The sequence below is a fragment of the Bombina bombina genome, chromosome 6, assembly GCF_027579735.1.
Source record: "Bombina bombina isolate aBomBom1 chromosome 6, aBomBom1.pri, whole genome shotgun sequence".
Taxonomy (NCBI): domain Eukaryota; kingdom Metazoa; phylum Chordata; class Amphibia; order Anura; family Bombinatoridae; genus Bombina; species Bombina bombina.
This window is the reverse complement of record NC_069504.1, coordinates 252,644,793-252,667,858: the sequence shown is the minus strand read 5'-3', so window position 1 is coordinate 252,667,858 and position 23,066 is coordinate 252,644,793. Positions and strand designations below refer to the sequence as shown.

The window sequence follows — 23,066 nt, the reverse complement described above, 5'->3', positions numbered from 1 at the left end:
TTTCTTACTCCAAAACTCTGAAAGATAAATACAGGGTAATATTATTTGTTGAATAGAAATCGGTTTCAGCATTGTTTATTTGTATACACAATGCCCAGAGAATTAATTATTTTCCAGTATTGGTGCAAATAAGTAGAGGTAAATCTCTAGTCTCAAAAAGACTTGGCATGAGATAAATTTGCCCAAGCCTCTTCTAGTAATATGATAGTTTCAGGACAGCTTTGATTTTGGATATTTATATTGTAATTTGTATCGTTAAATGGTTTGTTTAAAAGTCTACTTTGAGTTCAAACTATGCTAATAAAATATAATTTACTCAAATTTTAATCATTTTTGTTTACAGAAAAATAGTTCATAATATCGTATACTACTGCTAAAAGGGACACGAAACTCCAAACGTTTTCATGTGTCAGAGAAGAAGAAAAAAAAATCTATTTTTTTGTCAATGTCTCCAAAATGTCCCTCTGGCCAGCCACACAATTCTTCTTAATTTTAATAATATCAAATTCACAATAAAAAGCTTTACTTTTTTCCCATAACATTTTAAAGAGATTGAAAGGTCAAAATTTAAATGTGTATTGGTGCATTTCAGTGTAAAATAGAAGCATTTTTGCAATTTATTTCCTTTAGCAAAAATGCTTCTAGTAACTTATTACTGTATTTCTGCAGCATACGCACATATACTGCAAAGGGCTCGTGCATCAGTATGCAAACACCACACCTCAGAGTCAGTGGTGGCATCTATTACACAAATTGTCTTCACAGACACAATACACACAGGCACTCACAGGATATGTGTATATGCCGCAGGAAAAAACTAATAACTTTTACTAGCAGCATTTTTTCCATAGAAGTATATTGCAAAATTCTTCTATTTCAAATTGAAATGCATTTATGCGCATTTGCAATTTTGACCTTTCTATCCCTATTAACATGTTTAAAAGTGATATTTCAGTGCCCCTTTAAATAACCTTTTACCCAATAGAACAAGTAATTCTTATAACCATATTTTTACAGGGATTTTTGTTAGAGGTTTGTTTTAATATAATCATACAGGACATGTTAATAGTACACACAATTAGATAATTAGGGCACACTTATCTAAAGCTCTCTGGGCTGGTGGGATTATTTAAGAATACTCTGAAGTCCTATTTCCCTGGTGAAATTCTATAAAGCCACTTTTTACCCTGAAAACAGGGTGTCTCACTAAGGGGCGTATACTGCATTTTTGTATGGGAAGGAGATGCATACATTACAAAAGTGCACAATGCAATTCGTAATGTAAAAATCATACAAAACTAATAATTTAATCATTTTTGGATTTTTTTGTAACTCATTTGATTTAGCCACTTTTTATATTAACCTGATTTTTCTGGTTTTATGTATTTATTTTTAATGAATAAAGTGAGGGGATATTACCGGCGCCTTCCCCTCTTTTCTCTCAATGGATAATAATTTAACCATTCACCCAGGAAAAGATTGTATTGTTAAGGTGCGTCAAATCTTAAAAAAAAAATTGTATGTAAATTACACAAGAATAGATCTTATTAAATATGTACAGCGTAAATCGTAATTTAAGTACACCGGCTGTGCAAAAAACACTAAAATAAGTACAAATAAGTACAAAATAAAGACTTTGTTTTTTTTCTCAAAATTGCCTGAACATGGGGGTGGGTGTATGACATTTTCAATCAGATCCCAGCGTAATTCTCTAAACATTTCCGCCCTACAGTTTGCACGTTTTTTTCGCGCAAATGAAAAGGTGGCATGGTTCTGACAAAATACTTAAAGGGATATAAAACCCTTTTCTCCAACATAGGTGTGTCCGGTCCACGGCGTCATCCTTACTTGTGGGATATTCTCTTCCCCAACAGGAAATGGCAAAGAGCCCAGCAAAGCTGGTCACATGATCCCTCCTAGGCTCCGCCTACCCCAGTCATTCTCTTTGCCGTTGTACAGGCAACATCTCCACGGAGATGGCTTAGAGTTTTTTAGTGTTTAACTGTAGTTTTTATTATTCAATCAAGAGTTTATTTTAAAATAGTGCTGGTATGTACTATTTACTCTGAAACAGAAAAGAGATGAAGATTTCTGTTTGTATGAGGAAAATGATTTTAGCAACCGTTACTAAAATCCATGGCTGTTCCACGCAGGACTGTTGAGAGGAATTAACTTCAGTTGGGGGAACAGTGAGCAGTCTCTTGCTGCTTGAGGTATGACACATTCTAACAAGACGATGTAATGCTGGAAGCTGTCATTTTCCCTATGGGATCCGGTAAGCCATGTTTATTAAGATAGTAAATAAGGGCTTCACAAGGGCTTATTAAGACTGTAGACTTTTTCTGGGCTAAATCGATTCATATATTACACATATTTAGCCTTGAGGAATCATTTAATCTGGGTATTTTGATAAGATTATATCGGCAGGCACTGTTTTAGACACCTTATTCTTTAGGGGCTTTCCCAAATCATAGGCAGAGCCTCATTTTCGCGCCGGTGTTGCGCACTTGTTTTTGAGAGGCATGACATGCAGTCGCATGTGTGAGGAGCTCTGATACATAGAAAAGACTTTCTGAAGGCGTCATTTGGTATCGTATTCCCCTTTGGGCTTGGTTGGGTCTCAGCAAAGCAGATACCAGGGACTGTAAAGGGGTTAAAGTTAAAAACGGCTCCGGTTCCGTTATTTTAAGGGTTAAAGCTTCCAAATTTGGTGTGCAATACTTTTAAGGCTTTAAGACACTGTGGTGAAATTTTGGTGAATTTTGAACAATTCCTTCATATTTTTTCGCAATTGCAGTAATAAAGTGTGTTTAGTTTAAAATTTAAAGTTAGTAAAAATGATGCCCAAGATGATTCCTCAAGTGAGGGGAGTAAGCATGGTACTGCATCATCCCCTCCTTCGTCTACACCAGTCTTGCCCATACAGGAGGCCCCTAGTACATCTAGTGCGCCAATACTCCTTACTATGCAACATTTAACGGCTGTAATGGATAATTCTATCAAAAACATTTTAGCCAATATGCCCACTTATCAGCGAAAGCGCGACTGCTCTGTTTTAGAAAATTCTGTAGAGCATGAGAACGCTGATGATATGGTTTCTGAAGGGCCCCTACACCAGTCTGAGGGGGCCAGGGAGGTTTTGTCTGAGGGAGAAATTTCAGATTCAGGAAACATTTCTCAACAATCTGAACCTGATGTGATTACTTTTAAATTTAAGTTGGAACATCTCCGCGCTCTGCTTAAGGAGGTGTTATCCAATTTGGATGATTGTGATTATCTGGTCATTCCAGAACCACTATGTAAAATGGAAAAGTTCTTAGAGGCCCCGGGGCCCCCCGAAGCTTTTCCTATATCCAAGCGGGTGGCGTACATTGTTAGTAAAGAATGGGACAGGCCCGGTATACCTTTAGTACCTCCCCCCATATTTATAAAATTGTTTTCCTATAGTCGACCCCAGAAAGGACTGATGGCAGACAGTCCCCAAGGTCGAGGGGGCGGTTTCTACTCTACACAAGCGCGCCACTATACCCATAGAAGATAGTTGTGCTTTCCAAGATCCTATGGATAAAAAATTAGAAGGTCTGCTAAAGATGTTTGTTCAGCAAGGTTCCCTTCTACAACCAATTGCATGCATTGTCCCTGTCACTGCAGCCGCGTGTTTCTAGTTTGATGAGCTAGGAAAGGCGATTATTAGTAATTCTTCTTCTTATGAGGAGATTATGGACAGAATTCGTGCTCTTAAATTGGCTAATTCTTTCACCCTAGACGCCACCTTGCAATTGGCTAGGTTAGCGGCGAAAAAATTCTGGGTTTGCTATTGTGGCGCAGAGCGCTTTGGTTAAAATCTTGGGCAGCGGATGCGTCTTCCAAGAACAAATTGCTTGACATTCCTTTCAAGGGGAAAACACTCTTTGGCCCTGACTTGAAAGAGATTATCTCTGATATCACTGGGGGCAAGGGCCACGCCCTTCCTCAGGATAGGTCTTTTCAAGACCAAAAATAAACCTAAGTTTCGTCCCTTTCGCAGAAACGGATCAGCCCCAAGGGCTACGTCCTCTAAGCAGGAAGGTAATACTTCTCAAGCCAATCCAGCCTGGAGACCTATGCAAGGCTGGAACAAAGGAAAGCAGGCCAGGAAACCTGCCACTGCTACCAAGACAGCATGAAATGCGGGCCCCCGATCCGGGACCGGATCTGGTGGGGGGCAGACTCTCTCTCTTCGCTCAGGCTGGGGCAAGAGATGTTCTGGATCCTTGGGCGCTAGAAATAGTCTCCCAAGGTTATTCTCTGGAGTTCAAGGGGCTTCCTCCAAGGGGGAGGTTCCACAGGTCTCAGTTGTCTTCAGACCACATAAGAAGACAGGCATTCTTACATTGGGTAGAAGACCTGCTAAAAATGGGAGTGATTCATCCTGTTCCATTAGGAGAACAAGGGATGGGGTTCTACTCCAATCTGTTCATAGTTCCCAAAAAAGAGGGAACGTTCAGACCAATCTTAGATCTCAAGATCTTGAACAAGTTTCTCAAGGTTCCATCGTTCAAGATGGAAACCATTCGAACACTTCTTCCTTCCATCCAGGAAGGTCAATTCATGACCAAGGTGGATTTCAAGGATGCGTATCTACATATTCCTATCCACAAGGAACATCATCGGTTCCTAAGGTTTGCATTCCTGGACAAGCATTTCCAGTTTGTGGCGTTTTCTTTCGGATTAGCCACTGCTCCTAGGATTTTCTCATAGGTACTAGGGTCCCTTCTGGCGGTGCTAAGACCAAGGGGCATTGCTGTAGTACCTTACTTGGACGACATTCTGATTCGAGCGTCGTCCCTTCCTCAAGTAAAGGCTCACACGGACATTGTCCTGGCCTTTCTCAGATCTCACGGATGGAAAGTGAACGTGGAAAAGAGTTCTCTATCTCCGTCAACGAGGGTTCCCTTCTTGGGAACTATAATAGACTCCTTAGAAATGAGGATTTTTCTGACAGAAGCCAGAAAAACAAAACTTCTAGACTCTTGTCGGATACTTCATTCCGTTCCTCTTCCTTCCATAGCGCAGTGCATGGAAGTGATAGGTTTGATGGTAGCGGCAATGGACATAGTTCCTTTTGTGCGCATTCATCTAAGACCATTACAACTGTTCATGCTCAGTCAGTGGAATGGGGACTATTCAGACTTGTCTCCGAAGATACAAGTAAATCAGAGGACCAGAGACTCATTCCGTTGGTGGCTGTCCCTGGACAACCTGTCACAAGGGATGACCTTCCGCAGACCAGAGTGGGTCATTGTCACGACCGACGCCAGTCTGATGGGCTGGGGCGCGGTCTGGGGATCCCTGAAAGCTCAGGGTCTTTGGTCTCGGGTAGAATCTCTTCTACCGATAAATATTCTGGAACTGAGAGCGATATTCAATGCTCTCAAAGCTTGGCCTCAGCTAGCGAGGGCCAAGTTCATACATCAACCATCAGGGGGGAACAAGGAGTTCCCTAGCGATGGAAGAAGTGACCAAAATCATTCTATGGGCGGAGTCTCACTCCTGCCACCTGTCTGCTATCCACATCCCAGGAGTGGAAAATTGGGAAGCGGATTTTCTGAGTCGTCAGACATTGCATCCGGGGGAGTGGGAACTCCATCCGGAAATCTTTGCCCAAGTCACTCAACCGTGGGGCATTCCAGACATGGATCTGATGGCCTCTCGTCAGAACTTCAGAGTTCCTTACTACGGGTACAGATCCAGGGATCCCAAGGCGGCTCTAGTGGATGCACTAGTAGCACCTTGGACCTTCAAACTAGCTTATGTGTTCCCGCCGTTTCCTCTCATCCCCAGGCTGGTAGCCAGGATCAATCAGGAGAGGGCGTCGGTGATTTTGATAGCTCCTGCGTGGCCACGCAGGACTTGGTATGCAGATCTGGTGAATATGTCATCGGCTCCACCATGGAAGCTACCTTTGAGACGAGACCTTCTTGTTCTAGGTCCGTTCGACCCACTCCAGCTGACTGCTTGGAGATTGAACGCTTGATCTTATCAAAGCGAGGGTTCTCAGATTCTGTTATTAATACTCTTGTTCAGGCCTGAAAGCCTGTAACCAGAAAAATTACCACATAATTTGGTATATCTGTTGGTGTGAATCTGCAGGATTCCCTTGGGACAAGGTTAAGATTCCTAAGAGTCTATCCTTCCTTCGAGAAGGATTGGAAAAAGGATTATCTGCAAGTTCCTTGATGGGACAGATTTCTGCCTTGTCTGTGTTACTTCACAAAAAGCTGGCAGCTGTGCCAGATGTTCTAGCCTTTGTTCAGGCTCTGGTTAGAATCAAGCCTGTTTACAAAATTTTGACTCCTCCTTGGAGTCTCAACCTAGTTCTTTCAGTTCTTCAGGGGGTTCCGTTTGAACCCTTACATTCCGTTGATATTAAGTTATTATCTTGGAAAGTTTTGTTTTTGGTTGCAATTTCTTCTGCTAGAAGAGTTTCAGAATTATCTGCTCTGCAGTGTTCTTCTCCTTATCTGGTGTTCCATGCAGATAAGGTGGTTTTGCGTACTAAACCTGGTTTTCTTCCAAAAGTTGTTTCTAACAAAAACATTAACCAGGAGATAGTTGTGCCTTCTTTGTGTCCTAATCCAGTTTCAAAGAAGGAACGTTTGTTGCACAACTTGGATGTAGTTCGTGCTCTCAAATTTTACTTAGCAGCTACTAAGGATTTCAGACAAACTTTGTCTTTGTTTGTTGTTTATTCTGGTAAACGGAGAGGTCAAAAAGCAACTTCTACCTCTCTCTCCTTCTGGATTAAAAGCATTATCCGATTGGCTTATGAGACTGCCGGACGGCAGCCTCCTGAAAGAATCACAGCTCACTCCACTAGGGCTGTGGCTTCCACATGGGCCTTCAAGAACGAGGCTTCTGTTGATCAGATATGTAAGGCAGCGACTTGGTCTTCACTGCACACTTTTTCTAAATTTTACAAATTTGATACTTTTGCTTCTTCTGAGGCTATTTTTGGGAGAAAGGTTTTGCAAGCCGTGGTGCCTTCCATTTAGGTGACCTGATTTGCTCCCTCCCTTCATCCGTGTCCTAAAGCTTTGGTATTGGTTCCCACAAGTAAGGATGACGCCGTGGACCGGACACACCTATGTTGGAGAAAACAGAATTTATGTTTACCTGATAAATTACTTTCTCCAACGGTGTGTCCGGTCCACGGCCCGCCCTGGTTTTTTTAATCAGGTCTGATAATTTATTTTCTTTAACTACAGTCACCACGGTAACATATGGTTTCTCCTATGCAAATATTCCTCCTTAACGTCGGTCGAATGACTGGGGTAGGCGGAGCCTAGGAGGGATCATGTGACCAGCTTTGCTGGGCTCTTTGCCATTTCCTGTTGGGGAAGAGAATATCCCACAAGTAAGGATGACGCCGTGGACCGGACACACCGTTGGAGAAAGTAATTTATCAGGTAAACATAAATTCTGTTTTTGCCATCATGGCGCTTCACAGCCCAAAGCAACCTGGAAACCCTTGCAGGGCTGGAATAAGGGTAAACAGGCCAAGAAGCCTGCTCCTGCTACCAAGACAGCATGAAGGGGTAGCCCCCGATCCGGGATCGGATCTAGTAGGGGGCAGACTTTCTCTCTTTGCTCAGGCTTGGGCAAGAGATGTTCCAGATCTCTGGGCTTTAGAAATAGTTGCTCAGGGGTACCTTCTAGAATTCAAGGATTCTCCCCCAAGGGGAAGGTTCCACATTTCTCGTTTGTCTTCAGACCAAACAAAGAAACAGGCGTTCTTACGCTGTGTAGAAGATCTTCTAAAAATGGGAGTGATACACCCAGTTCCAATTGCAGAACAAGGACTGGGCTTTTACTCAAACCTGTTTGTAGTTCCCAAAAAGGAAGGAACTTTCAGGCCAATCCTGGATCTAAAAATTCTAAACAAATTCCTCAGAGTTCCTTCTTTCAAGATGGAAACCATTCGGACAATCTTGCCGATGATCCAGGAAGGTCAATATATGACTACCGTGGATCTAAAGGATGCATACCTGCATATTCCTATCCACAAAGATCACCATCAGTTCCTAAGGTTCGCCTTTCTGGACAAACATTACCAGTTCGTGGCCCTTCCTTTCGCGTTGGCCACTGCTCCCAGAATTTTCACAAAGGTGTTAGGGTCCCTTCTGGCGGTACTAAGACCGCGGGGCATTGCAGTAGCACCTTACCTAGACGACATCTTAATACAGGAATCGTCTTTTCACAGAGCCATGGCTCATACGGACATTGTCCTGGCCTTTCTAAGGTCTCACGGGTGGAAGGTGAACGTAGAAAAGAGTTCTCTGTCCCCGCTCACAAGGGTTCCCTTCCTGGGAACACTAATAGACTCGGTAGAAATGAAAATCTTTCTGACAGAGGTCAGGAAGTCAAAACTGTTGAATACTTGCCGAGTTCTTCATTCCATTCCTCGGCCTTCTGTAGCTCAGTGCATGGAGGTAATCGGTTTAATGGTTGCGGCAATGGACGTAGTCCCCTTTTCCCGAATTCATCTCAGACCACTGCAACTGTGCATGCTCAAACAGTGGAATGGGGATTATGCAGATTTGTCTCCTCAAATACAAATGGACCAGAAAACCAGAGACTCTCTTCTCTGGTGGTTGTCTCAGGATCACCTGTCTCAGGGAATGAGTTTCCGCAGACCGGAGTGGATCATTGTCACGACCGATGCCAGTCTGTTAGGCTGGGGTGCAGCCTGGGACTCCCTGAAACCTCAGGGTCTATGGTCTCGGGAAGAATCTCTTCTCCCGATAAACATTTTGGAACTGAGAGCGATATTCAATACGCTCCAGGCGTGGCCTCAACTAGCGGAGGCCAAATTCATCAGATTTCAGTCGGACAACATCACGACTGTAGCGTACATCAATCATCAGGGAGGAACAAAGAGTTCCCTAGTGATGAAGGAAGTATCCAAGATCATCAAATGGGTGGAGGATCACTCCTGCCATCTATCTGCAATTCACATCCCAGGGGTAGACAACTGGGAGGCGGATTTTCTAAGTCGTCAGACTTTCCATCCGGGGGAGTGGGAATTCCACCCAGAGGTTTTTGCTCAGATGACCCAGCTATGGGGCATTCCAGAATTGGATCTGATGGCGTCCCGTGATAACACCAAACTTCCCCTTTACGGATCCAGATCCAGGGATCCCAAGGCGGCATTGATAGATGCTTTAATAGCGCCTTGGTCATTCAGTCTAGCTTATGTCTTTCCACCGTTTCCTCTTCTCCCTCGGCTAGTAGCCAGAATCAAACAGGAGAAGGCTTCGGTAATTTTGATGGCACCTGCGTGGCCACGCAGGACTTGGTATGCAGACCTAGTGGACATGTCATCGGTCCCACCATGGAAACTGCCATCGAGGCAGGATCTTCTAATTCAAGGTCCTTTCAAGCATCCAAATCTAGTTTCTCTGCAACTGACTGCTTGGAGATTGAACGCTTAATCCTAGCTAAGCGTGGTTTCTCTGAATCAGTTATAGATACTCTGATACAGGCCAGAAAGCCTGTCACCAGGAAAATTTACCATAAGATATGGCGAAAATATCTTTGTTGGTGTGAATCCAAGGGTTACTCGTGGAGTAAGGTCAGGATTCCAAGGATATTGTCTTTTCTCCAAGACGGATTGGAGAAAGGTCTGTCAGCTAGTTCCTTAAAGGGACAGATATCTGCTCTGTCTATCCTGTTACATAAGCGTCTGGCAGCTGTACCAGACGTTCAGGTGTTTGCACAGGCCCTAGTTAGAATCAAGCCTGTTTACAAGCCTGTGGCTCCTCCATGGAGTCTAAATTTAGTTATTTCAGTTCTTCAAGGGGTTCCGTTTGAACCTTTGCATTCCATAGATATTAAGTTATTATCTTGGAAAGTTTTGTTTTTAGTAGCCATTTCTTCTGCTCGAAGAGTTTCTGAATTGTCTGCTTTGCAGTGTAATTCACCCTATCTGGTGTTCCATGCAGATAAGGTTGTTTTGCGTACCAAACCTGGTTTTCTTCCAAAAGTGGTTTCTAATAAGAATATTAACCAGGAAATCATTGTTCCGTCTCTGTGTCCTAATCCAGTTTCTAAGAAGGAACGACTTTTACACAATCTTGATGTGGTTCGTGCTTTGAAATTCTATTTAAAAGCAACTAAAGATTTAAGACAAACATCATCCTTGTTTGTTGTCTATTCTGATAAGAGGAGAGGTCAGAAAGCGACTGCTACCTCTCTTTCCTTCTGGCTGAAAAGCATCATCGATTGGCTTATGAGACTGCTGGACAGCAGCCTCCTGAACGAATTACAGCTCATTTCACCAGACCTGTGGCTTCCACATGGGCTTTCAAGAATGAGGCTTCTGTTGAACAGATTTGTAAGGCAGCGACTTGGTCTTCACTGCATACATTCGCCAAATTTTACAAATTCAATACTTTTGCTTCTTCGGAGGCTATTTTTGGGAGAAAGGTTTTGCAAGCAGTGGTGCCTTCCGTTTAGGTTACCTGACTTGTTTCCTCCCTTCATCCGTGTCCTAAGTTTTGGTATTGGTATCCAACAAGTAAGGATGAAGCTGTGGACTGGATACACCAAGTAAGAGAAAACAGAATTTATGCTTACCTGATAAATTACTTTCTCTTACGGTGTATCCAGTCCACGGCCCGCCCTGATAATTCGGTCAGGTTCAAATTTAATTTTTAAAATAACTACAGTCACCACTGCACCCTATGGTTCTCCTTTTTCTCCTAACCGTCGGTCGAATGACTGGGGGGGGCGGAGCCTGAGGGGAGCTATATGGACAGCTTTGCTGTGTGCTCTCTTTGCCACTTCCTGAGAATATCCCACAAGTAAGGATGAAGCCGTGGACTGGATACACCGTAAGAGAAAGTAATTTATCAGGTAAGCATAAATTCTGTTTTTTCTATACTATCAGTAGTTAGTGGATGGCTAAATGTATATTGTACTCAATGGGGAATAATCTCCTTCCTTTAAAGAAACCTGGTTTCTAAGTTGTTTTTCTGTTTTTTTTTTTGCACATGTTTAGAGGAGGATTGATTACTTAAAAATGTTTAGGGTCTCAGTGCTTACTTCACCTTACACAGCAAAGTTTCCCTTTCCAGCGAGCTCAATTATTTTCAATAGGAGACATTTTGCTGCTCGCAAGGACTGCCCCTTTTTAAAGAAAAAATATAGGAGATTGTGAGATGCTATACGCAGAAAGCAGGGTAATGGTAATAATAGCGGCGGTATTTCATTTTTAAAGTGCGCCCCCTGCTCACTGCTAACTTTGTCCTACACTGCAAAGTTTCCCTTTCCATCGAGCTCCAATATTTCATTAGGAGACCATCTCGCCACTCTCAGGTACTGCCCCTTTTTAAAGAAAATTCAACCAGGGTAGTCCCTGTGAGGGTCGGCATGACAAACCATGTCTGATCTGGCGATGTTTATATAATCGGCCCCTTAGTGTTATGATAAATCATAATAGTGTCAGTTATAACCTGTTTGGCAATATTTTAATCAGAGATACACAAGGTCTCGGTGACAAGGACTAAGGTCCTTCAAGCCTGCCTGAAATTCTTTGTTATATACCAGTGTTGTTAAGTGTGAAATTTTTGTTGAAATGTAAGGGTTTGTCAATAATAATTTATCCATGGTAAGATGGGTTTCTCTCATAAGTTGTGCAGTATTTCCTAAGATTATGTCTCTATCTTTGGAGGTCCAACACAATATGCCCAAGTGAGGAGGTTGTGCTATATTGTGCTCTAATTTTACACAGATGTTTTTATTCGTAATTTTTGAACCAGTCAATTATTCTTTGGAGATATACAGCTTGTCTGTATTTAATTAAGTCTGTGACTCCTAACCTCCCATGGTCCATTGGCTGACACATCAATTTTTTCAGAGTATTTTGGTCTGTAATGATACCAAATAAGTACTTGGTATAGGAATCAGAATTTGAAAAAGGTAGAGGTTTCATGGTAGGACATTTATTTTGAAGACATTAACCCCTTAACGACCAAGGATGTGCCAAGCACCTCCTACAAAAAATGGTCATTAACGACCAAGGACGTGCCTGGCACATCCTTTGGGGTTTCAAGCGCTGGAAGTGATAGTGACTTTCTGCCAGTACTTAAGATGGCGTTGACAATTGTGAGGTGGTGGAAGGAAGAGAGCTGTTTGAGAGGGGTCAGGGAGGCATCAGGGGGTGGGAGGCTGATCTCTATACTAAAGCTAAAATGAACCCTACAAGCGACCTTCTAATAACCAACAAGCAATGCGAAAGCCATATACTGTATGTCTGCTATTTCTGAACAAAGGGGATCCCAAAGAATCATTTACAACCATTTGTGCCATAATTACACAAGCTGTTTGTAGATAATTTCAGTGAGAAACCTAAAGTTTGTGAAAAAGTTAGTAAAAAAAAAAAAAGTCAACAATATTTTTTTTTATTTCATCGCGTTTGGCGGTGAAATAGTGGCTTATATATACACACACATGTGAAGGGTTTTTCAGGGATTCCTGACAGATATCAGTGTTCCAATGTAATTATCGCTAATTTTGAAGAAAAGAAAATGGTTTGGAAATAGCAAAGTGCTACTTATACTTATTGCCCTAAAACTTGCAAAAAAGCAAAGAATATGCAAACATTGGGTATTTCTAAATTAGGGACAAAATTTAAAAACTATTTAGCTTGGGAGTTTTTTGGTGGTTGTGATGTGTAACAGATTTTAGGGGTCAAAGTTAGAAAAACTTGTTGGTTTTTTCAATTGTTTCATTATATATATATATATATTATTTTATTTTTTTTAATAGTAAATTATAAGGGATGATGAAAATAATGGTATCTTTAGAAAGTCCATTTAATGGCGAGAAAACTGGTATATAATGTGTGGGTACTGTAAATAAAAGGAAAATGACAGCTAAACGCAAACACAGCATAAATGTAAAAATAGCCCTGGTCCTTAACGGTAAGAAAATTTAAAAATGGTCCGGTCACTAAGGGGTTAACCCTTCCTAACCAAGAAGATTTGCTTCCTTTTCCATGAGGAGAGGTCTTCTATGATATTGGATTGGTGAATTTTATAACTGGCTGAAAACTTTTCCTCAACTGTAGGGGCCAATGAGATACCTAAATATTTTAATGAGCGACATTGCCTTTTAAATGGGCATAAAGCTGTGACCTGATGCTCAGCCGTATTAGGGAGGCTAATGTTTAGAATTTCTGATTTGTTTTTATTCGCAATTCTTCAAGTTGTTGTAACAAAGTGGGAATAGACGTTAATGACCTGGTCAGATAAACAAAGACATCACCTGCATAAAGTGAGAGTTTATGATGGGGCACCTGGGAGGTTATATAAAGCTTCATAATAGATTTGAAATTCCTCTTCTATATATTTTGAAGAGTTTACTTTAGTATTATTTGGGTTGGAAATATTTAGTACATAAGATCTATTTTTCTTACGCACAAAGAACACTACATTTATCGTCGCCTTCTTAGAAAGTCTGATGTAATTTAAGTGCTAGCTGTCTACGTTCCTTGTCTAGAATACTATTCACCGTAGTTCTCTGAGACTGCAATTCTGCTTTAAGCTGGATCTGGGCTTCTAAGTCTGAGAGTTTGTTTAGTGCATTATGTAAGACGATTCTCTGTTGCTTAAGGAAATGTTATTTAATATTGAGTTATTTACCCCTCGTGTGCCTCCCATAAAATTCTTAAATCAGAAACAGAGCCTATTTTTAAGGTAAAAAATTCACTTAAAGGGACATGAAACCTAAATTTTTTCTTTCAAGATTTAGAAAGAGAGTACAATTTTAAACAACTTTCTAATTTACTTCTGTTATCTAATTTGCTTAATTCTCTTGATATACTTTGCTGAAAAGCATATCTAGATAGGCTCAGTGGCTGCTGATTGGTTGCTGCACATAGATGCCTCATGTGATTGGCTCACACATGTGAATTTCTATTTCTTCAGCAAACAATATCTAAGGAATGAAGCAAATTAGATAATACAAGTAAATTGGAATGTTGTTTAAAATTGTATTCTCTACTTGAATCATGAGAGAATTGTTTTGGGTTTAGTGTCCCTTTAAATATTTTTTCTATCCTTTTCAGTGTATGAAAGGTGATCTAGTAGGTCGTTATCTAATTTCCCAATATATGAGGTGAGTGGGATTGAAGGCCAATCAGCAACCCACTATAGAATGGTCTGTCCATCCCGAAGGTAATATAGATGTTTGGTGAGATAAATATAAGTAAGTGACGTCTAGGAAAATATAGTCAATACGGGAAAATCTTGAGTGGGAGGAAAGAAAAGAAAGTGTATTCCTGCGTGTTGGGGTGCATTATTGTGCTCTCCAGGCATCATGAACAGACAAATCTTTTAGGGTCTGTTTGATTCTATTAATCACTCGGTGGGGAGTGGAGGAAGTGCAAGTGGAGTTATCTATAGAAGGATTCATAGAAGTGTTAAAATCCCCTCATCATGCCCTTTGCAACTACAAGGATGTTATCAGTGAAAATTTTAAAGTATTTGTGCTTATTCACATTGGGGGCATAAACACAGGCCAGAGTGACTACAGTATTATACAATTTGCCTACCACAAATCTACCCTCTTTATCTTTAAGTGAATGATTAGTTTTATAATGGTTGGATGCATTATACACATTTTCAAATTTATATTGAAAAGTTTTAGGTTCTTTACCCTGTAGAAAATTAGATTCTGGGATAAAAAATAAATCTCCCTTTTTGTCTTTGTAGTCTCTGAGGGCAATATTTCTTTTATTCAGGAAATTCAGGCCTTTAGCATTTACTGTTATTAAATCTAGTAGTTTCTTATTTTCTTTCATTGTGGTTTACATCTTGCATCCATATCAATGAGGTACGTACGGGCTATCTGGTATGCAAAAACATTTTAACATGTTAAATTGCTATTATTTCACACGTATGATAGAAAATGTATAGATGGAATATTAAGTATAATAATTGTATATTTTATTCTCCCTTGTTCAGTACATGCTATGGGGCTGATTTAACAATGTGCGGACCGTCATGATCCTAGATGCTATGAATGCAGCTTGATACATTTTCCTTTCAATAAAGTAATGTTTTAACCTAGGTTTTCTACTTATCATAGGGACCGATTATAAAACAGGCAATAAAATAGTTTGCAAAGAAGGCTGTGTGAAAACTTTAACAATCTTGTATTCCATACAGCTTTCTTTGCATGCTCTCTTTTGTCTGATCTGTCTTATCTTCAGTAGAAGAGAGAGCTAAATGGAAAACTTAGGTTAAACATGGTGGCACCCATTATTTTAGAGAAACTAATATAATTGTAAAACAGTAGATATTCTCAGGCTTATCTTTTCATTCATCATTATGTCTAGCATGTATTTACTGTTTAATATCCCCTTACAGTTAAATGCTAAATAAATTATAGATCGAATGGTGTATTCAAGGTAATAGAGGTTATAATATGGGAATTTATTTTTAAAATGATTGGTAGCTTAAATACTAAAGAAATACGTGTAAAGTTTGTCTTTTATAAAGTGAGGTACTCTGTCATGTTGCAACACAAGTTTTCTTGGTTTAAAATCCTGTTCTCTTTATTTTATCTTTGGTGCAGGTCCCTTCCCCTCCTGTACTAGATATGTTATGTCTTTGTATCTTATCACAAAACCTTCACATTGTATTCCCCTATCTCTGTACCCAGCGCTATGGAATTTTGCGGTGCTATACAAATAAATGATGATCATGATGATAATATATCCTCTGCTGTTTTACAGAAAGTTATAAATGAGCTACTGGTTTAATGTCCCTTTTGATGTCTAATCCCATTTGTATTTTTATTTCCAGGTTACGAGGAAAATACAGGGAAGATTGTCAATCAACCAACCACTAATTCAAAGCTTATCTCTGGGAAACCTATTTTAGACAATAATGCTGTGAATTTATTCTCATCCATACTTATAGCTATACTTCTCCCTGGAGCTGCATGGAGTTTTTGGCCAAGAGCCTGAACTACATTAATTCTTTTGAAATAAATCTAAAAAAACATAGTACTTAATGAGAAATAATCAGTGCATGTTATGAAGAGTTATGTGATATGGGACACTGGTTATTTCCCTATATAAATAATGTCAAGCAATCGTATCAATTCTCTGTCATTGGCTTGCATTGTAGTTGCCTGTTCTATATATTCTATATGAAATTGACAAAAAAAATAAGCGGGCATTATTGCATTACGTTTGAAGAAAGAACTGTTTACATCTCTTATTGACAAATTATCGCACTTAATCGTCTGCATTTGTTTTAAAATGTTAATGTTTGTAGAAATACCCTTTAAAAAAGTACTAACCACTTCATTGGGTTAGGTTTTGTATTAAGCTTAAAATGTATACAAGGAGTTAATTTTATTAATTTAAACTTAGGGCGCCATTTTTCGTTCACTAGTGATATAGAACAAAAGAGCTCTATTTTTTACATAAAATAGCTTTGTATTTTTTTTATGTTCACTATTGTTAATTATAGCTAGTAAAAACCGTAGATCAGTCCATTCCTTCACTGTTTTTAAAACCTTGTTTTATTTATATAATTATTAAAAGAAAAATATAGGTAATGGTTAATTAGATAATTTGTTCATTCACTTATTACACAGCATGATGACCTATGTTTTCAAATTCATATAATACATGCAGAAAAATTATTCAGTAATGTTTGTCGAGCATTTGGCTCTCACTTTATCTAACTTGTGTAGCATTAAATAAAATACAATAATGGGTAAGAAAGTTAAATATAAAAAGTAAAAAATTAGTGATAGCCGTTCTCACATTTTTAAATGTATATATTTTTTTTTTTATTATTCCTGTAAAATCACAGAAATGTTATACTGCATCTTTGTCTAGCGGACATTACCATGCAACACTTTTAGACATTCTATGTGTGCCTCAACTTTACAACACACAGCATTCTCTTATATTTATTACTTTTTTCTATATATGCTGAAGTAAGAAATATATAGGACATAATAAGAATTCTTAATTCTATATAGAACTTGGACTTGGATTTTTCATACTATGGTGGTATAATTTCACTGACTATATATTATAACTTCCTAAAGATCTAGGATAACCCTGCTCAAGTTCCCTTTCTGTTATTCTGTTGCATTAAATGATGCAACACCATGAACAAGTAAATCAAGTTATTAATCCTGGTTGTAAAAATCTTATTAATACTGTGTACTGTAACTATGGAGTATCTCTGATTTCACTCCGAAATTTCATATAGAAGAGGCCTGAAGCAATTTCGGTTGAGCATTTTATCATTTGTGTAGTTGATAGATGGCCATTTTGCTAACTTTATTTGTACTTCACTTGGGTTGCCTAAAGACAGAAAAAAAGAATCCTGTACAGTTCTCAGCAAAAATGTTTCTGAGCCACTTTCTGAAACCGTGCATTCCACTGGTGTTGGACTGTAATGTACTGAGTCCTAACTAAAGGTACAATTATTCCACAAAGTTTTGCACGCCTTGACTTGAGAATAAACTTTTTGAGATGATTCAACTCCAAAACGTACTCCCTTAATATATACACTTACCTCTGATATAGTGTAACAATGTGCTCCTCTAGGGGACAGGGTTGCATATCTGAATGGAGAGGAGGGAACCTCCATTTTAGGTAGGTGAGAGGTGATACAGGCAAGTTTGAGAATTGGAAAGATTCTGCAGGAAGCAGTTCAGTCAGGCTAAGCTAGCTAGTGGTCAGTTTTTTTGCACCCTACTCTATCTTCCTTGGTGGAGAAACGGCAGATGGCACCTTTCAGATGATCTTGACAAAGTTGATTGCATTTAATCTAATCTCTGCTGCAGAGGATGGAGAGAAGAGCATTGACCTTCAGTAAGGAGAACCATGCCTCCAGAGTTCCTTAATCTGTAGATGACATTGCACAGCATTCTAAGCCAGGAATTCTGTCATTCCATATTTGTTCCAAGTTTGTTTGTTTTTTACATTTTGCAGCATTTTTTTTATCTTTTACCATTAAGCTTTTTTTGTTTACAATCTGTGTCAATCTTTCCACAACATTCACATAATTTTGTTTTTTTCTTTGCAGCACATTATGGTATTTCACCGTTTAATAATTGTTTGGTGCAATGCTCATCTTTTCAGTTAGGTGTTTTCTAATTGTATGTAAGCATCTTGCAATGTTTCATACATCTGGTGTGCTACCTGGATTCTTCTTATGGAGAGACTGCTGGAATCTGAATTTGTCTTTGTTTCTGACTTTGTGTATTATTTGAATTGTGTTACTGGACTCTTACTTTGCCATTGTTCCTGAACTCTGTGTGGCCTGGTTTGTTACTGATCACACTTCTGATTATCTTCTTCCCTGTATTCTGAATTGCATCCTTGACTCTGAATCTTTTGCTATCCCTGTAGCAGTATTTAGTTGCCTATATAGTATCAGGTTGCTGAATTGTTGAGGGCAACTTGTTGCTATAGGTCCTCTAGGTTTTTATTTGATTGGAGAATTAAAGAAAATATATTTTAAAGATACTTTGTGGAATAATTTTTTCTTCCAATCAAAATATTGCTGGAAGCTGCAAAGGAAATCGCAAACCATGAGTGAGTGATAAGGAAAATATGTTATAATTTTCCATGGATGTTTCCTAAAGTTATTTAGTATTTGCACTTATGTTTTAAGGAAGAGTTTCAAGAGTTCTGCTATATTATCCTTTTTAATGGTGATGAAATTAGGGGAACTCCTAAACATTTTGTGTTATTGGCATGGTATAAGAATGGAATAATTTTTAAGAAATTGGTAGCAGTTAGTCCCTTTGTATATTGGCATACATTTGTAGTTGGTTAATATCACCTTTTGTGCATCCTTTAGGGTGCATGAAGAATGCTAGGTTAATATGGGTCTACAGTAGCACTTCTTAAAATGTGTCTGCTTTTTTAAATTACCGTTCGCTCAATACAAATCTTAATGTTGGGGGCATATGGGTGGGTTATGTGTTTCAAGATAGAGGGAAGTCTTTGCTGAAAAAACATGTTGGGCTAGGCAAAAAGGGGTCAAACCACAATGTACTTTAAATCGACACATCCTTGGCTTGCTTAGAAGAGGTGTGGTTAGAAAGTATTTAATTTTTTTGTCACAAGGTTTTAACGGTGTCTTAATTATTCTAATCTTAATTTGGTTTTCCTAGTTTCTTGAGACTTTTAATTAGAAATTGATGGAAGCATGTGAGGCCATCTTTTTAGCCCTTCATTGACTAAGCTTTAAGTTGCACTGGTAGGAGTGGTTCTTAAAGATTAAGATTAAATGATTATTAGCTAATGATGATTATTGATCCAGAATGCACATCACTGCAATTTTATTCCTTTGATCAGGTGGTACAGCTGATAAGGGTTTCTAGAAATAGAGTATTGATAGTGGTAGCTGACATTGAGACTGACTTTTGTTACCTGTCTGATTATTTGATAGCTGACTAGGATGGTACTTCTAAGATGTGTTCTGCGTTGATATTTGGCTTCATATCAGTTGTTCTACCTTGTTTACCTGATGCAACTGTGGTTCATTTTTATAAAAAAATTTGTTTTGTTTTCTTTATTTTTCTTAAGGTTCACCATTGCAATAGTGGTTGGTAGGCCATTCCTCCATGTGGTGAGCAAGTAGGAGAGCAGTAAGGAATGATGGGCTACATCTGGAACTATTCTGGCTACAATTTAGAGGGTTAAGATGGCAGCACGTATTGCATAAATTAATTTGTATGCTAATTTGTTTGGCCCATCTCAAAAATGATTTATTCATGCAGTTTGCAGTGATTTAATTTGTGTTTGTTTTTGTTTTTTAAATTTAGAAGGAACTTGTTAGATTCATTAAGTAGGATTTAGGAATATTATTAAGATCTAGTTTTCACGGGTAATTATGTTCAAAATACCTGTGTGTCACTGGAGCTTAGCTAGTTACCTTGTGAGAAAGTTAACAAATGTATGTCTAGATTATTTAATACATGGGGAAGGGGTAGCTTTAATGCTTAGATGGTTTGATAGGGAAGGTAGGAAAGTAGTGCACAACTGGATGGAGGTGACAAGAATGTGCCAGAGGAGCTTGCCCAGAGAGGGGTATGAGGCTTACTTTGACAAGGTTGTTACTGATGGGCACTAATAGGGTGGTTACTCCCAGTTTGTTGGGATCCCAGCCTACAAATAAATTACCATTATACCATAACATGGAAGTGGTTCTTTTCTCACTCGCTAATAAAGTTGTGGCCTTTGCTGTACCTAAGCCTAGTTGTTTTTTTATTTGTGGGTAGATTAGGGAACTGGGGTTTATTAGAGGGCTGAATTCAGATCAAATTGGTCAAGCACAGAGAACAGGCAGTGTTGCACCACTTAAAGGGACAGTACACTTGAGATTTCTAAAAAAACATTTTTCTTTTTAGTTTTCTGTAATGAAACAACCTTGCAATATACTTTCATTATTTAATTTTTCTTCTTTTCATGTAATTCAACTCTGAATTGAAGGGTTTTGTCATTCTCAGAATGCCCATAAATGAGCTTTTAATGGCATGAAATATTTTATATTTGCTTCTGTAATGTTATCTGATAAAAAAACAAATTTAATCAGTTATGTATATTGTCTTATTAAAGTCCGAAATGAATGTTTTAGTTGAAGGCTAAAGAATGTGAATGTAACGGATAAAATGTTTAGTACACAGCTGGTAGCTTTGTTAATGAATAATCATTGGGATGTGAAGAATGTTGCAAACTATTGATTAGTGGAGCATAAGTTATATGTATATACCAACTCTTGGGAGCGATGCAGGGGCTAACCTGATAGGACCCAAAAACATGCTACCTCCAGCACCATACGGAAGGAGAGTTGTGACCCTTGATTAATTGTCTGTTTATGCACAGTTACCTTTGCTGGTCATACTCAAGCCTTCCCACTGACTTTGTTTTATTTCTGCCATTTTGCATACACTTAAACAGTTTTATCATTGGTTAAAACAATTTATTAGTACTGCTATTTACTGCTATTTACAGTGTTCAATTTTTAGATTTGTTGTTTTCACAGATTGGAATGTTTAGGTAATGTTTACTCTTTAATGTATCATTTTTCATTTATTAATTTCAATAAATTATGATTTATTTCTAATAAATTCCCATGCTTTCTTATAAAACTTTTTGTACAGTCTTTTTTACTTTTCACAGAATCTCAAAAACCTTATGGCTTATAAGTTTATAACAAGCCCTAAATTAAATTGGTTGTTACTTGGGACTTTCTACTAAAGAGCCAGTCTGTTTTACCTATTTTTACTGCAGCTGCCTTTAGGTTTCTGAGAAGTGCTTGAGCTCTGATTAATATTACTGTATTAACTGCATTAAAGGGATATTAAACCCAATTTTTTTTTCATTATTCTGATAAAGGATGTAATTTTAGGCAACTTTCTAATTTACTCCTATTATCAATTTGTCTTCCTTCTCTTGGTATCTTTATTTGAAAAAGTAGGAATGTAGGCTAATGAGCCAGCCCATTTTTAGTTAAGAACCCTGGCTAGTGCTTTCTGATTGGTGGCTAGATTTACCCACCAATAAGCAAGTGCAACCCAGGTTCTGAACCTAAAATGGTCCGGCTCTTAAAGGATTACTTTCTGTTATAATTTTTAAGCTAAACAACTAACATATTAAAGTTAATAAACATTAATTAAAACCTACTGACCTATATTTTCTCCAAAACGAAGTTTCATAACGTTCTAAAAGTTATATCTTTTTTTCGCCGATGATGTCACGTTATCCTGCCCACTATTTTCAGCACTGCATGTTCAAAATACTTAAACCAATAACTTTGTGTTTAAAGCGCCATTTTGAAACCTAGGTATTGTAAACGGATTGGTACAGAGCAAAGGATACCCACGGAGTGGGTTTGGAAAACAATTAAATTTGCAGACAAGATTTCTGATATAGGGTAGAGATATGTTAATGAAATGCTATTGATAAAAAGCGTATTTGGGGTAGTTGGTAAGTCATAGAAAATATTTACTTACAGTGGCCCTTTAAGCTTACATTCCTGCTTTTCAATTAAAGATACAAAGAGAAGAAAGAAAATTTGATAAAAGGAGTAAATTAGAAAGCTGCTTAAAATTGCATGCTTTATCTGAATCATAAAAGTTTAATTTTGACTTTAGTGTCCCTTTAAAGTGCAGGCATGTTGTTTTTATTTAGTTTCTCCTCCACCCCCCCCCCCCCACATCTCGTGGTATATTTTCTGAATTATTTCCTCCACCCATAGTCACATGATGCATTCTCTTTATTATAAATATTTTTCACTGCTCTTGTAAATTGTTGCAGTATTTTTATAGTCTTGGAATTTCAAGCCTTTTTTTCATTTTACTTACTATGACAGGAAATTTAAAAAAATATTTATTTTTTCAATGTTAATGAGTCTAAATGACTCACTATAATACTCACCTTATTACTATAACTTTGTTGTATGCATATAATCAGTCTTTTCTAAGTTTTTCATTGGACCAGGTTTGTTTTTTCCTCATTATGGGCTAGATTACATGTGGAGCGCTACTTTATTGCGTGTCCATAAACGGGCAAATTTGCACGTTTTACAGGTGCACGATAAATAACCAGCCATTACAAGTGACTGGTTATTGCTACCTTAAAGGACCAGTCAACACAGTAGATTTGCATAATCAACAAATGCAAGATAACAAGACAATGCAATAGCACATAGTCTGAACTTCAAATGAGTAGTAGATTTATTTATTTTTGACAATTTTAAACGTTTTATGTCTTTTTCCACTCCCCCTGTACCATGTGACAGCCATTCACAAATGCATACACACTTATTCTTGCACATGCTCAGTAGAAGCTGGTGACTCAAAACATTTAAATATAAAAAGACTTCACATTTTGTTAATGGAAGTAAATTGGAAAGTTGTTTAAAATGGCATGCTCTATCTGAATAATGAAAGTTTAATTTTGATTGAGTGTCCCTTTAAGCTCGTAGCAGCAATTAGCGCTCAGAAAATTAATCAGAGATTAGATCTCTGGTTAA

The 23,066-nt window shown here is 38.4% G+C and overlaps 1 protein-coding gene across 1 annotated transcript in view; it reads left to right on the top strand.

Moving 5' to 3' along the window:
• Positions 1 to 21,180, top strand: part of TMEM19 (transmembrane protein 19) — a 69,134-nt gene extending 47,954 nt beyond the window's left edge. Inside the window, 1 exon segment of the mRNA XM_053716780.1 lies at positions 15,844 to 21,180. Coding sequence (XP_053572755.1) covers positions 15,844 to 16,015 — 172 coding nt within the window. The 3' untranslated portion in view covers positions 16,016 to 21,180.
• Positions 21,181 to 23,066: the final 1,886 nt, after the last annotated feature.